Raw genomic sequence first — 15,674 nt, forward strand, 5'->3', positions numbered from 1 at the left:
ATCGTGCCGGTGCCAAAACACTCCATTGCAACAAACCTTAATGACTTCCGTCCAGTTGCACTCACCCCCATCATTATGAAGTGCTTCGAGAGGCTGGTCCTGGCCCATCTCAAGAACATTTCTGTTTTTACCACCCTCACTGGCCCCTTTCCCTTCCCCCCCCCACAAAAAAAGAGAAGGAGGAGGATGCCATCTGCTGTGCGCTTCACTCAGCCCTGTCCCACTTTGACAACAGCAACACCTATGTGAGAATGCTGTTCATTGACTTTAGTTCAAGCATTCAACACCATCATCCCCTCCAAACTGATCACCAAACTCAGTGAACTGGGGATCAATACCTCCCTCTGTAACTGGATTCTGGACTTCCTAACCAACAGACCTCAGTCACCTCCTCAACCATCACCCTCAACACCGGCGTACCACAGGGATGTGTGCTGAGCCCTCTCCATTACTCCCTCTTCACCTACGACTGCACACCTGTACATCGCTCCAACGCCATTGTTAAGTTTGCAGACGTCACTACAGTGATTGGTCTCATCAGCAACCACGATGAGACGGCCTACAGGGAGGAGGTCCAGCACCTAACATCGTGGTGCACTGACAACAACCTGGCTCTCAACACCAAGAAGACCAAAGAGCTCATTGTGGACTTCAGGAAGTCTAAAGCTATCACACACATCTAGGCCTGTCGCGATAGTCAATAAATCAATTCATTGCATGATAAATAAAAATGAGGTTGATAATTTTTCCGTCCGCGATAATTTTCATTTGCATGCTTGTTTGTTTTCCTTGTCTCTCTCTCTCTCTCTCTCTCTCTCTCTCTACCAAACAGACTGGATGACCACTCTCGGTTCCTTAGGGCCGGGACACATCAGGCCGATAATCGGCCGTGGGACAGTCTGGCGAGGTCAGTGACTCAAATCTGTTCGGTGTGTCCCGTGCCGTCGTCCGTCTGAGGGGCTGTCGCAACCCTTCATCAGAGGCCTGGTAGCCTGCAGGGGAGATGCTCTCTGCAACTTTATACAACTTGGTCCCTGCCTTCCACTCCGCTTGAATGGCGTGTCGGTTCATTGTGGGGATTGCTACAATGTGAGAATACTAAGTAGGGGTGAAACCGTTCCCACGCAAAAAAAAAGATTAATCCGATTTCCATTTACCATTCAGAAAAATCCGCATTTGAATACCATGCATTCTTATTCTATCCATTAATTTTTTAATTTTTTTTTTGTCCTTTCCAAAAAAATAAAAAAAAAATAAAGGCCATATATGAACTCTGAGGGCCGCGACTCACGGTTCATTTAAATTGACTGAATTAACTATTAAATGCCCCTGCTTACACCTGAACAAGGCGAGTACATTTTCGCCCAACCGTCTAAAATCGAATTAACGCATAATTAGTAGACTATGTGTGTGTTGCTATATCAGTAGAAGATGATAAGAAAACATTCTGTCGTCTACAGCAAACCTGCAGCAACAGCTTCTCTGCCGATTTATGCATATTTACTCTAAAAGTAGAATACGACATGTATGTGTGTACTTGGGTGCCTTAAGGGAGACTTTCAGTGGTGACTGAAAATAGTCCTAATATAAGACTAATGAATAACAAGAGTAAACCGTGATTTCTTGTTTGTTTTCGACACTTTTGGGAACGGTAGGATCTAATGAATTGAAAGTTAAATATGGCATATGTGGCCCGTATAATCCCTTTATTATTGTAATTATATCTGTGCAGCCTGGGTTTATCACAGGTAAAGTCACGTAACGCAACACTTCTATTTTGTTGTGCAGTATGTTAAGTGGCGGGATATTTAGAAAGCAAACGATGCGATATTAATGGCGCTGGATTAACCACTAAAATATAGCCTAACAGAAGTTTACGCATAGGCCCTACATATTTACGACCAAACTGGAGCACTGGCGCGAACTAGAGCATTTGGAGAATAAACAGACGACATTTCAAAATGTGTTATTAAATTCTTTATATTAAATGCCACTTGCCTGATCATTTACGGGATATCAGTTTACATAAACTGCGAGGAGAAAAATATCGGTTTGAATGGCAAGAGATTTGCTGCAAGGGCAGACTTGTGTGGGAAACGTGGGGCTGTGGATCAAACAGATTAGACACCTGCCACTGGACAGCTCCGTTGAACGCTTCTCAAATGCTACTGTATGTCAGGCCACAAGGGGAAACCAAAACCTGCTGATAAACACACACCCAATATCATTGAGGTATTACTCAGCGGACTAAACGGTACTCGTTATAAACAGCCTACTGATAAAGCGTCCGTCACGATATACAACACATACGAGTTGGGGTCAAATTCAGCTCAAATGTGGAAATAAGACACCCGCTGTACTTGACCTGCACATTCGTGAGGTGTGATCAGCAACACGAATGTGTTGCCTAATGCGGTATAAAAGTGGGGTGGAAATAAAAGGAGGGCGTCTTTTTTATTTCCAGAAAATGGGGTCGTTCATATCCGTGACTGAAATGCAGACGGCTGTTGGGATATTTGTCTCCCTTGGATTTTCACTTTTCCTCTTCAAAATAGCATCGCCAACCTCAAAACCAAACGTCACTACAATCTTTTGCAGGGACCAGCTGTGCGTCTGAGGCAGACATTTATTTCTAATATATATTATATCCCTATAACATATCGTTTATTTTTGCTCAAAATATAAAGACGTGAGCAACTCTTCTTCAGTGAGGTGGCCATTCAATCATCACCATTTCCTTAATGAGAAGGCTAATTAAGGACACAATATTTCTGCTTTAGTCTTCTGACCAAGCGCTGCCACCGCACACACTTGCGGGTTGGTCATAACAACTTGCAAAACAAATTAAATGTTACTTTGACTCAAACAAATCCACTACTGAAATGAGTGTGTATCAAGCCACTTTTTTTTTTTTGGAATCCTAAAGAAATCATGTCAAGGTAACGTAAGTCTCAAGCCTGTGGCACCTCCAGCGTTCCTGTTAAGTGGCGTAATAAAACGGTCTTGAACACACTGTAAAGCAGCCCAGATAAGGTGGCAGAGAGTGATTTACCACTGTTTTTTTGCACTTCACTGACTGTTTTTCAATTTCTCTGTGGAGTTCCTCTGGGAGAGATTACACGTGTAATTTTCAGCTGTGAGATGGTTTAAGTGTCCTCCCCCCCCCCAACATAAATAAAACATTTCAATGAAGAAGGGGGCAAAAAAAAAAGGGGGGGGGGGGACATTAACGAAGAGTGATGAACTATGAGGTCCTAGGAGGCCAGGGTTTGAGGTTGGGAGAATTGAGGAATTCAGTTCCAGTCGCAAAGAATATGTCTATTTAAGTATGGTTGGATTATTAAGATGTCTTAATTACACAATTTAAAAAACAAAAGGTGACAGTTTAAATTCAACAATGGATAATTATATACTATTAAAATATCAGAAATGTTTCAACTATGTAAACAAGTTGTCTAATTTCAAAATATAAATGACATAACACACACACATACACACAAATACCCACAGAGCCCAACACTGCGAGCACCTTGACTCCTTGAAAGCGGCTGCTCATTGACCAATCTGCTCTGACAGCAGTGTGGCGTGAGCTTCTGACCCTGTGACTGCAAAGGGTCTGTGTTCAGTGGCCATGTAAGGGCTCACTTGATCCCTGGTTCCCTTTGCCAAAAAGACGGCGTCGCCGTGGAAAGCGAGGAGGAAGACTGGTCAAACTAAAGGCATACCTGGTCTCTTCCCTGGGAGTGCCGCGGCATGTGGATGTGCGGTTGTGGGGCTGGAGCGGCGGTCGAGCACTGTGCTGGAGTGCTGAGAGCGGGGTGTCTGGATGGATTCAGCCTGTGGTGCCGGAGGGGCCTGTGGCGAGTCGCTTTCGGCGTGCACGGCATTTCCACCGGAATGGAATTGACGCGCAGAATCTTCGCCCTGTACCATTTGGTCGCAGACAGTCGCTGGAGTCCATGGACGTTGAAAGATCAGCTATAAGGTTGGCTTTGATAAATGTACGCTCTCTGAAAAACAAGTCTTTTATCCTAAACGAGTTTATCAGAGCTCGGGATTTAGATTTTGTTTGTATTACGGAAACGTGGATGAACACTGACAATACATACGTTCTGGGAGAAGCTGTACCAAATAATTGAATTTCTCTTTTTTACTTCACCTAGACAAAGAGGAAAGAAAGGAAGGGAAGTTGGCTTCTATTTTTAAGAACAATTTCATTTGTACCTTACTCAAGTTTGAGCAGTTTTCAAGCTTTGAACTTCAAGCCTTTGAAATTCAATCAATTACACCTGTCCTTTGTGCAGTTATTTACCGACCACCGAGAGCAAATAAGGATTGTATTTCAGAACTGGCTGCCTTCTTAGCCGACATTGTTCTAAAATATGATAATATCTTAGTGATGGGGGACTTGAATATTCATGTATGTTGTCCATCAAACCCCTTAGCAAAAGACTTTTTAAATCTTGTTGATTCTTTTGGTTTTAAACAAATGGTGAACGGCCCTACACACAATCGTCGCACACTCTGGACTTGATTCTATCACTCGGCTTAGGTGTCAAGGATGTTATTATTGAAGATTTTGTGTTATCTGATCATAATCCGATTTTATGTACTGTTTCTCTTCCCTGTCAGCTGAGAAAACATTGTGCAGTTAAAAGATTACACCGTCCTCTAACACCAAACTCACATGTAGATTTTAATGTGTCTTTTATGGAGAAATTGCAGTATATGACTACGGACCTCCTATCTCCACATTTTGGTGTAGAAGAAACTATTAATAATTTTAATACTATATGCTCAGAAACACTAGACTGTATTGCTCCTTTGAGACAGGTGAGCAGAAAAAATAAGCCTTATCCCTGGTATAATGAACATGTTAAATCATTGAGGAGAGATTGTAGAAGATGTGAACGTAAATGGAAGAAAGATAAATTACAAATTTCGTATAAAATGTTAAGAGACTCCTTAGGTAAATTCCAACAGGCTGTAAAAACGGTTAGGTTCAGATTTTTCTCAGACATTATTGAGAAAAATCGTCAAAATCCAAGAATCCTTTTTTCAACAATTGATATATTCCTGAACCCCAGATTAAAGGTGCCTGGAGTTATACCTATGGACTTATGTGAGAATCTTTTGGAATTCTTTGTCGGACGTATAGCGGACATCCGCAGGAATATACAACAGTGTTCTTATGAGCCTATGGATATACCTGTAATTCATGCTGTGTTGTCTGATTTTGAGCCTATTTCTTTATCCACACTTTTAGATATTGTTGGTAAATTAAAGTCGACAGTCTCTCCTCAAGACATTGTTCCTACAATGCTATTTAAGAAAGTTCTTGAACTGATTGGTCCATTTGTATTATCAATAATTAATAAGAGTCTTCTGTCTGGAATTGTTCCAACTTATTGTAAACATGCTATAGTGCATCCTCTACTGAAAAAAACAAACTTAGATAAGAGTGTGATGTGCAATTATAGACCAATCTCAAAGCTGCCCTATCTAGCAAAGATTCTTCATTCAACTTGAGTCCTTCCTTATCAACAATTCTATCGGTGAAGTTTTTCAGTCGGGGTTCAAAAAACAACACAGTACAGAATCTGCGTTATTAAAAGTTTTTAACAACGTTTTTATGGCCACAGACAGTGGTGACGTGACCTTACTTCTGCTATTAGATCTTACAGCAGCGTTTGACACAATTGACAATTATTTTAATTGCACGCTTAGAAAATTATGTAGGTATCCGAGGTAATGTCTTAGACTGGATTAAGTCTTATTTTCAGAAATAATAAGAACAGAAGTTTCTCAGTGCAAATGAGAGAATGTACGTCAAGTTCAGCATCTTTATCATGCGGTATTCCACAAGGATCTATTTTAGCACCAGTCTTTTTTTCCTTATATATGTTGCCTTTAGGTCAGATCATGAGTAAATATGATGTCTCCTTTCACTGCTACGCGGATGACACGCAGTTGTATCTTCCCTTACAACCAACTGTCCCTGCTGCTGTTGAAAGGCTGGCAGAGTGTTTTGGGGAGATTAAAAGGTGGATGTCGGCAAATTTCTTATGTCTAAATGAGTCAAAAACTGAAATGATTTTATTCGGCCCTTCAGAGTCCGCTAATATATCGGAAATTGAATTGGGCACACTATCCCCATATCTGATGAATCAAGTAAAAAACGTAGGTATAATCTGCGATAGTGCACTGAAATTTGATAAACCGATAAATCAAGTAGTCAAAATGAGTTTCTTCCAGTTAAGACTAATCGCTAAAATTAAGCCTTTTTTAACACGGAAGGACCTGGAAAAGATAGTGCATGCGTTTATTTTCACAAGATTGGACTATGGTAATGCATTGTACTATGGTGTTCATCAGAAAACCTTAAACAGACTGCAACTAGTCCAAAATGCGGCCGCAAGGCTACTGACAGGCACTCAGAAAAATGAACATATCACTCCTGTATTAAAAGAACTACACTGGTTGCCGGTTTTCTACAGGATTAATTTTAAGATACTTTTATTTGTTTTTAAAGCACTACGTGGCACTGCTCCGACATATATAGCCGATCTAATCCAGGTGAATAAACCAAAGAGAGCACTTCGCTCCGAATCATTAAATCTCTTGGTAGTCCGGCGCGCGTGCAGGAAAATGAGAGGGGATCGCTCTTTTCGCGACCGTTGCCCGCGCTGTGGAATAGCTTACCTCCTTATATTAGGGAATGTTCCTCTCTTATAGAGTTTAAACGACATTTGAAAGCTTACTTTTTCCCTCTGGCTTTTGATCATCTATGAGTGCTGTGTTAATGATGTGATAGGATTTTAGTAGTATTTACTAGTGGCAAGGTCCGGAATTTAAATGTCTTGAATATTGTTTTATTTTATTTTTTGTATAGCACTGTGGTCAACTTTTGTTGTATTAATATGTGCTTTATAAATAAAGTGAACACTGAACATTGAACATTGAACAATCAGCTGCCGGTTTTCATTTCTTGGGCAACATTACAGATTAGCGCCGTATTGTATTACGTCTCGTCTCCTCTCGTCTTTTTGGTCTGTTCTGTGGCAGTTTTTTGGACCTCGGGGACGCGACTGATCATATCGACGGGGTTTTCTGTCAACGGTCGCCCGTCGGCTATATGTGTCCCGGCCATTGGCGTAACGAGGAGTGAACCCTCCAGTCACTTGTCAGCCGCATGATCTCTGTGTGGGGAGACGGGACTCTGGCGTAGCCTACCACAGAGTGCAGCAGAAGAGCTTGAGGAGAAAACGCTAGTTGAGAGTTGGAAGAATAAAAAAAAAAAAGATGGAATTGGGTTTCAAAGCCAAACGCGACAGCTGCAGTGTGGGAGCATTTCGGAATCAAACCGAACGACCGTGGTGAACCACTTAACCTGAGCGAGCCGGTATGTCGCATTTGTTGTAAAACAGTAGCAACTTAACACGGAAACACAACAAACATGCATATGCACCTAAAACACAATCATCCGGTGCAGTTTTCCGATGGGGCGTTTAGTCGACAATGTACAAAAAGGATTGTCGAAAAACCGGCATTTTGACGATATATTACAACCTACTCTCTCTCTCTCTCTCTCTCTCTCTCTCTCTCGTCTTTGTTGTACACCCGGCTACATTCCCATTCTCATCAACGGGACCGAGGTGGAGCGTGTCACCAGCTTCAAGTTTTTGGGTGTCCACATCTCTGAGGACCTCTCTTGGTCTCCCTCAACACCTCTACCCTGATCAAGAAGGCTCACAAGCGTCTCTTCTTTCTGAGGAGACTCAAGAAGGTCCACCTGTCTCCTCAGATCCTGGTGAACTTCTACCGCTGCACCATAGATAGCATCCTCACCAACTGTGTCACAGTTTGGTACGGCAACTGCTCTGCCTACGACCGAAAAGCACTGCAGAGGGTGGTGAAAACTGCCCAACGCATCACCGGTTCCTCACATATTTATTTCACTCTTATAAGGTAACTGCTAATACACTGCACACATTTATATTTAATTTATATTACTCTAAACCACCTTCTGTAAACCAACTGTACACTACTCTCTACACTGCACTATATTTCTTGTCCTGTCTATACTTGAATATCACATTGCACTTTTCTGCTCATTTTGCACTTCTCATTGGACGCAAACTGCATTTCGTTGTCTTTGTACTTGTACTCTGCACAATGACAATAAAGTTTAATCTAATCTAATCTAATCTAATTTCTGCCTCACAAAACAACAACAAATATAAAAATTTCTACCATTCAGACACTCTGTGTCTGCCGAAAAACCTTCTGGTTCAATTCCTAAAACCGCAGAAAGGCAGATGTAACAATCATACATTACTTATTACCCTTTCTGTGTTTGGAGTGTGTGTGTGTGTGTGGGGGGGGTAAGTCAATTGCTTTATCTACGCATAATATTCATCCCTCATACAGCTTCCTGGAGGGCTTCAGCAGAAGCTCTTTGCAACCTTCTCCGACATGTTTTCATTGTTTCACTCTACCGCAGCACATCAAACATGAAATTAAACACTGGGCCTCATGTGAGGACCACTTGAACAGACTTGTTCTTTACTAGCATGTACAAGTGCTTCACCAATTTCATCATATCTAGAATATTCTCATACAGTCGGTACAAACTAAACTCAGTCCATCTCTCTTCAGTGGGAAAAAACCCTGTTCGAACAATTATAATGGGCCTGATGATGGTCTGGTACCGAAAGAATGCAAACTATTACATTTATTTTTGAAAGTTAGACAGTGTGCGGGAGTTTCTTTGCAAATCCGAGTCCACATGTACACAGTGTTTTTGTAAACAGTGTTTGTCCTGTGTGCTCTCAAAAGAAATCCCGTCCACACAAGCACTGTTTTAAGAAAATCTGCGTCAAATGTAAATGCAAAAACACAAAGAAGTGCTGTCAAGAGCCAAACCAACAGGCAGCGATATAGCCCTAACCATAAAGCCATGTTGGCCAATGAAAAGCCTGAAAAAAGCTATTAGCAGAAGGCTACCTGGCTGCAACGGAACGAATGCTACTAAGCGCATTGAATTCTGTTCCTCAATATAGTGGAAAAGTCACTGTACATGTGTCATGTTAGTGGTTAGAACCAGCATTACTTTGGACATGTGCGCCATTGCACAAAATGTCGCCTCATTTGTGATGCCTAACAATGGCGTTCACGCTGATGTTACAAGACAAAAACTCTTTTTTACCCCGTCAACACGCCAACACTGAAAACAACGATTCCAAAAAACCTTCACCCTGGAAGGAGTTTTCTAAAAGATCAGTTTTCAAAACGCAGTTTGTGTGGACAAAAGGAGAAAAACGCAGATAAAAAGATACATTTTTAAAACTACAACGTAGTGTACATAGTGTCGGGCGTAGTTTTGCAGGATGCCATTTCTTTAAAGTTTGTGGTGAGTGAATTAAAAAAATTGCGGCCTCTATTGGCAGTAGCTTGGCTATTTAAAAGTGGCGTGTTTGAGTGTGATGTCCCGGGTCTCGCTAGTTACGGTTCTTTCTGACCAATCATCAATCTGACTGCAGTGTTTTAACTCCACCTTCTAGTATCTAGGCTCAGCTCGCTTGGAACCTCGACCGAGTTGGTACCAAAAACGTAGCAGCTACTATCCACAACTTTTGCTAATGGAAAACCAAACAGAAGCGGAGCAGAGCCGTGCCGTACCATGCAGTGGAAATGCTGCATTAGACAGTTGCAGACTTATATCTGAGTTATGGTTCTGCCGAGGCTCCACGCAGAGCTTTCGCCCTAGCCTACGTAAGTGGGGAGTGTGTGTAGAGCGAGTGAGAGAGTGATGGTGATTATCTTCAGAGTGAGTAGTGACTCTAGAGTCATAGTGAGAGAAACAAAGTGTCTCCCCTCGTCTTTCTGACCACGCTGAAGTTAACCCTCTCCTTGATTTCATGTTGTTTATGGAGAAGGAGAACCAGGAAATGAGCCGGGGGAAATGCAACGCTACCAAACCACGTCAGGCTACTGCGTAGGGTCTGGCGCAGGGTCCGGTCAATGAGCATGACTGCGTTAGAAGAATTACTGTTACAGTTAGATTTACTGGATTTTACAGGTATTAAATTCACAGGATTATCCAAAAACAGAAAGACATTCCCTTCCGGCGATTTCTTCGATATTCTTTTCCACAAACACATTTGATTTTCAAGAGAATTTACTATGACAAAAAGTAATCCAAGTGATCCCTGACCCTTACTGGTTAAAAGTAAATCCATCACGGGTCTTCTTTCCTGCTCCGTCTTCTAATCCTAAAGAGGCCAGCTACATGAAAAACAGCAATTTTTTCTCATGAACGAGTTCGTACGATATTGTACGAAAATGTATGCACGCCATCGACGGACGTTGCTTGTTAAGTTAAGTTTAGTTTAGAGCCAGGTACAGGGCACCATCTTTTTTCAGGGGCTGTGGCAGTTGAATTGAATGGCAAAAAAATGAGCATCGTGCGGCAACGACAGTTAAGTTTAGGCACTAAAACGACTAGATAAGTTCATGAAAAAGACCGTGGTTGAGATTAAAACACTACCACCACGCGTTTCCCGGTTGAAAGGGTTAGGGTTTTATAGGACAGCAGAAGACATGAAAGGGGAGCGAGAGGGGGAATGACATGCATCAAAGGGCCAGGTCTCAAAGGGCCAGGTCTCAAAGGGCCAGGTCTCAAACCTGCGGCCGCTGCGTCGAGGAGTAAACCTCTATATACTGTATGGGTGCGCGCACTACCAAGTGAGCCACCCAGGTGCCCCGAGCTGTGTTTTATGACCCAAACATCCACCTTGACCTCCTTCCTACGCGGTCCAGAACAGTCTTATACAGCTGCAGTCAATGTGGTGCTGACAGCAATAAATACGTGGAATACATAGGAATTACAGTGCTTTACTTATCATAGCTAAATGTACGTCCGGTTCATGAGAACAGCCTGTGACAAAAAAGTAATCCTAGTGATCCCTGACCCTAACTGGTTACAAGTAAATCCATCACAAGTTGAGAGGCGCTCTTCATTAAAAAGACAGTCCTCTTTTCAGCGTCTTACTCTATCTAAAGCTAAAGCAGGCCAGCTTCAGGTGATACATGAGGAAAGGGACAAGCACACTCAAGCACTCATGTCTCTTCCTGCCCGTTATTCATCCGCCTTCATTTTGAACTACATTTTTAGCCTTTGACTGAGCCTACGTACCATTTCAGCCATACCATCCAGAGGAGAAAAGCTCTCTCAAAGAGGAGGTTCCACTGTTGCACCCAGGCTCCCTGAGGGGGGAGGAGAGAAGAGAGGGGAGGGAATGGGAGGGGGAGGGAGGAAACAGAGATGTCTACAGTAAATTTAATCCACGGAGCCTTCAACATATCTTGAAATATTATCAGCTTTAATATTTGATATTTACAGCAAAAGAAATGTAGTTAGTTTAGTTTATTTTGAACAGGTTTAAAAAACAAACAAACAAAAAAATATATATATAACAAAATTGAAAAATAACAGATAAATAAGAACATGTACATCTCAGCACAATCTTCCAAAATTATTGTAAGTAATTCAAGTAAAAGTACAGACCACTGCCAGCACATAGTTACTGAAAAACGTATTTCCGGTGGAGCCTACATGTGTTTTACAAACTCCATGCTTTAACATAAAAATATATACACATATATGGAATATGGTTTGTCTTATTGTTATCTAAGACTTACCTAAACTGATTGAGCGAGAGTGTTTGTTACATGCAATTCTCATGTATGGTTATGCAACATGTTAAGCACAAAGCATCAGCATTAATCACATCAACCCATCCGCCCACCACAGTTCCCATCCCCACTTCTGTCCCTGTAGAGAGAAAAGAGTGGGTAGGAGAGGGGGGGTATCTTTTGTAAAATTCGATTCAAGCCACTGGTTATTTATTTTAGATGTGTGATGCTTCCTGCTACATGAGGGAATTCCAACCCATTCTCATGAAATGGTTCGTATGATGTTGTACGAAAGTTATGCGCAACAATCTGTATGATATCCGATAAAATTACGGCGAGCGCTGGCCGGTCACATGACGATTAAGTCTAGCAGATAGAAGGTGACTGTGAGCCAGGTACAGAGCCCCGGTCGTTTAAGCGGGCTTCGCCTTTAAATTTAGCCGACAAAAGGTAACCGTGGGCGATACGGAGAAAATCAAATATCACGATATTGTTGACCCAATACCTCAATATCGATATTGCGGCGATATTGTAGGGTTGACATTTGGTGCTTTCACAAAATATTTTTACAATTAGATTTTTGATACACATTCATCAATGTGGATTTAATGACTATGTGAGTAAAGGCAAATAATAGAACAGCTGGAACAGTCTGGCAAGTTCTCAAACTGACATAATTTTACTGTAATGCAGCTTATGAAACCAGGAGAGACAACACTTCATATTACGATATCCAAAATCTAAGACGATAGCTAGTCTCATATCACGATAAGGATATAATATTGATATATTGCCCAGCCAGCCCTACCGTGAGTTGAATAAGGTTGGAAATAAAAGGCCCTATGTAATTTGCAAACCCTAATGGCAAGTAATATTGTTATTGCGTTATCACATATTTTCCCTCTTATCGCGCAGCCCTCTTATCGTTTGTGGTTACGTTTTTGTTTCAAAGTTGCACAAATGACACAAAATGATGAGACTCGACACCCTCGAGCACAATAATTCACACTATGTAAAGGAACACACGGGGGTTTTGACCTAGAATTAGAGCCAATACATAATATATGACCTTCCTGTACAAAAGAAACTGCATTCAAGATTTATGTTCAATAGAAGCTGATTACACATAATCTTGCTGTTGATTCAACTGCCTGCGCACATTTAAATCTCAGAGGACGGGCGGGAAGGAGAGGAGGAGGAAGGGGGGAACAAACAAGTAAACAGCTGAAGATCAAAGATGGAATACAAATCAGCAGTCGACTATCACAGAGATCTTCAACAAGGCGGTCCGGGACAGAGGTACTGAAGGTCTAAACATTCAATTCAAATCAATTTAAATAACTGTGTTTGTCCCTGAGGGGGCAATTCAAAACCCCTTACCTTAAATCCATTATATTATTAGCAAATATAAATCAGCCTATTTGTGCAAAAAAACATTGATGACATTAAAACACGATATATAAAAAAATGCCAAGAATTATTATTTTAATAGCTTAGTATTCTATGCACTAAAAAATGTATGAAAGCGTTAGGCCAGCCACAGGTTGATTGACCGGCCGGTGACCGGAATTGGCCGGTTTTCACGTGCTCGGCCATGACCGGCGACCAGCAGGTCAGTCTGACATACGCCGATTTCATGCCGGTCAACGCTACGATTAACTGACAACAGTTATACGAGTTACAGTTCTCAAGGACACAACTCCCGTTTTTTTTACCGGGTTTCTCCCGTTTTTTAGCCCTATCTCCCTACCGGTTTGTTGTTTCTCCCGGGAAACATATTGGTCTGATTATAAATAATCAGACCAATATGTTTGTCTAATGTTGACCAGTTGCCAGATCTTGTATGAAGCGCATTCTATTCACACAATCCACACACCATAAACAATTTTCAACACGTTTGTCACCTCAACCTGGCAACCTATCCAGTTGCACAGTTGATCTCTGCGCAAGCTTCGCGGAAAGTTCAGACCCGAAAGCGAGCAGATCAAAATGGCAGGGGAAGGTGGTGTTTCCGCAAAGAAATCCAAGTATAGCTGTACATTTCAACAGTGTTGGCCGCAACAATTTACATGCATATACCTAGTCATATCGACAACCTCCAGGCTTTTTGTAAGGTGTGTCGCATTGATTTTAATGTAGCGGACGGCGGGGAAAATGACATCACCCAGCACATTAAAACACAGCAGCACCATCGCACATAAGGGCACACGGACGATTTCCTCCTTCATCATGAAAGAACAGACAGAGGCAGAAAATGTGAAGCAAGCTGAACTCAAGATGGCAATGTTGGTAGCACATACAGTAATCGTGCATCTCTTTTACAACTTCATTTTATACAATATATGTAGTAGGGGGTCCCTGCTCCATCTCTCTTTCAGTTAGGGGGTCCTTGGCTTAAACACGCTGAAGACCCCTGGACTATCATCCTTGTAAACTGGAGGCACTGACGAGGGTGATTCCATCTGACTTCATCAAAAGTAAGTAGCTCAATACCGGGCTGTTTCTCATGAACCATTCGTACATATAGCTACGAAAAGCAATGTAAAGAATGCATTCCTCAATATATTGTTTTCAAATTAGCCTTTTGGACATACACCATTTCTGCCCAACAGCGACGGTATATGAGGTTCAGAGGGTGAACTAAAGGAGCAAAAGCTGAACAAAGAAAGACTGAGAAGATGACAAACCCAGAACACACATGTTGAGAGTGTTGAACATATAGCATAAACAGAGTATTTAGGAAGTATTAGGACAGTAAGACATTTGTGTTGGCTTAGCTCTGCACTCCATCACACAGTGACTATGAAAGGTCAGCAGCCCGTTTTACCAGCTATGTGTCAGTTCAGATCATAGACAGTATCTAAAGATGGACGATGCGTCTCCACTTCCTCAAACTGTTTAAAAGTGAAGCCAAATTATCTCGGATACAGGCGCTGCCATCTTGTAATTTCGGAGCAGAGTGTGCGCAGTAGTGATCAGGCACTTATTGCTGGCAATTTATATCAATGTTCTCATCCTTGCATGAGAATATTTCACAGTGAATATTGAACTTTAGCTAAAATAAAAAAAAAAAAATGAAATCATAACATCTGGCAAATAAAATAAATAATTACATTTTATTCCCCAAATCCTTCAGCCCTAGAGGGAAGGGATGATAGTTATTTTTTCATAATGAAGATTTCTTCATTTCCCACTCACAAAAGGGGAAACAACGACACAATATCGGAAATCTGCCAAATTGTTATTTTAAACAAAGGTATCGGCCCAGTATTTCACAATCGGTGCATCCCTAGTTTGAACATAGTGTGGGAGTTACACTAGTGGAAGTGGGTTGTCCCCTGGGGTTAAATTGGCCATGAGCCCACCAGAGCGAAGCTCCAACAGAGTGTGATTTAGATATATGCTCACAGCAGCGCGTACTTCATTCATTATTTAAATCTTTTGGATCTGGCCTTGGGAATTTACAGGAACCTCATTAACCTAAATATTTCAAAGTTTACACAGTGAAATCACTGGGAACAAAGCACATAAGTAAATAAAACATAAAGCAACAGACAGTAGGCATAACAACTAGTATACTCAAACCTATGAGGTACTGTCGATACTGTAGCAGCTCAAAGAGAAGTATATTTTTACACACAACAGGAATGTCAGTGTTTCTCATGAAGTTTTCATCTGATGCCGATTGTGGAAGACAACATACAGATCCTTACAGTACTGTATATACAACTGGAGCCATCTACAAGGAAATGGCCCCCATGATGTAATGTAAAACGATAAATGATGTAATGGAGTCAGAGATGTTGCTGTTGAATATTTCAGTGATGTGAGCAACAAACCATACTTGTATCACCATCTGCGGTGTTAGAATGAAGGTTGAAATCTCAGACAGATATCAGAAAAACTGGAAAATTATTCAAATGTAAAATATGAAAAAGATATTTATTTTTGTAATGTGAAGTGATCTGTTGAATCAA

At 41.5% G+C, this 15,674-nt stretch overlaps 1 protein-coding gene across 1 annotated transcript in view; it reads right to left on the bottom strand.

Annotated features, from left to right (window-relative positions):
- The window catches only part of LOC120556519 (SH3 and multiple ankyrin repeat domains protein 2-like), a 287,467-nt gene that overhangs the window by 257,867 nt on the left and 13,926 nt on the right, over positions 1 to 15,674 (bottom strand). Inside the window, exon 2 of the mRNA XM_039796163.1 lies at positions 11,198 to 11,268. Within this exon, the coding sequence (XP_039652097.1) occupies positions 11,198 to 11,209 (12 nt within the window). The 5' untranslated portion in view covers positions 11,210 to 11,268. The remainder of the gene's footprint in view (positions 1 to 11,197; positions 11,269 to 15,674) is intronic.

Source organism: Perca fluviatilis, chromosome 3, assembly GCF_010015445.1.
Source record: "Perca fluviatilis chromosome 3, GENO_Pfluv_1.0, whole genome shotgun sequence".
In the NCBI taxonomy this organism is placed as follows: domain Eukaryota; kingdom Metazoa; phylum Chordata; class Actinopteri; order Perciformes; family Percidae; genus Perca; species Perca fluviatilis.